Source organism: Myotis davidii, unplaced genomic scaffold, assembly GCF_000327345.1.
Source record: "Myotis davidii unplaced genomic scaffold, ASM32734v1 scaffold937, whole genome shotgun sequence".
NCBI classification, from domain to species: domain Eukaryota; kingdom Metazoa; phylum Chordata; class Mammalia; order Chiroptera; family Vespertilionidae; genus Myotis; species Myotis davidii.
Window position 1 is genome coordinate 1,694,067 of NW_006288252.1, and position 403 is coordinate 1,694,469.

Sequence of the window (403 nt, forward strand, 5' to 3'; positions counted from 1 at the left end):
GGCCGAGGGGGAGGGGGGAGAGCGAGGGGGCGGGGGGGGGGGGGGGGGGGGGGTATGCCCTGAGCACAGACACTTACGCCTTTCATTCAAGTGCTTCTGAGGGAGAGGGTGGCAGGGCGGCCAGACAGGCTGAGCTGCTCCCTGTGGGCACCGCCAGCAGGCCTTGCCCTCTGCCCTGTGGGCCTGTCCACTCCAGGGTCCGTGCCTGGCCTGGGTCCTGGCACCAGGGCGCCCAGCGCTGTGGGAGAAGCAGGCGCTGGCCTCAGTGTCCCACTGAAGCTCCAAGGACAGCAGCCAGGAGACCGGGTGGCTCCCCAAATCTGCTGCTCCTGGTGGACTCAGGCCTCTGTCCAGAGAGCCAGTGGGAGGGGACCTGGGAGCCTGCCCTTTGTCCAGGCTTCTC

General features: G+C 69.0%; 1 protein-coding gene across 1 annotated transcript in view; it reads right to left on the bottom strand.

The window, feature by feature from the left end:
• SH3BP2 (SH3-domain binding protein 2) overlaps positions 1-335 on the bottom strand; it is a 35,082-nt gene extending 34,747 nt beyond the window's left edge. Inside the window, exon 1 of the mRNA XM_015561568.1 lies at positions 78-335. Coding sequence (XP_015417054.1) covers positions 78-86 — 9 coding nt within the window. The 5' untranslated portion in view covers positions 87-335. The remainder of the gene's footprint in view (positions 1-77) is intronic.
• Positions 336-403: the final 68 nt, after the last annotated feature.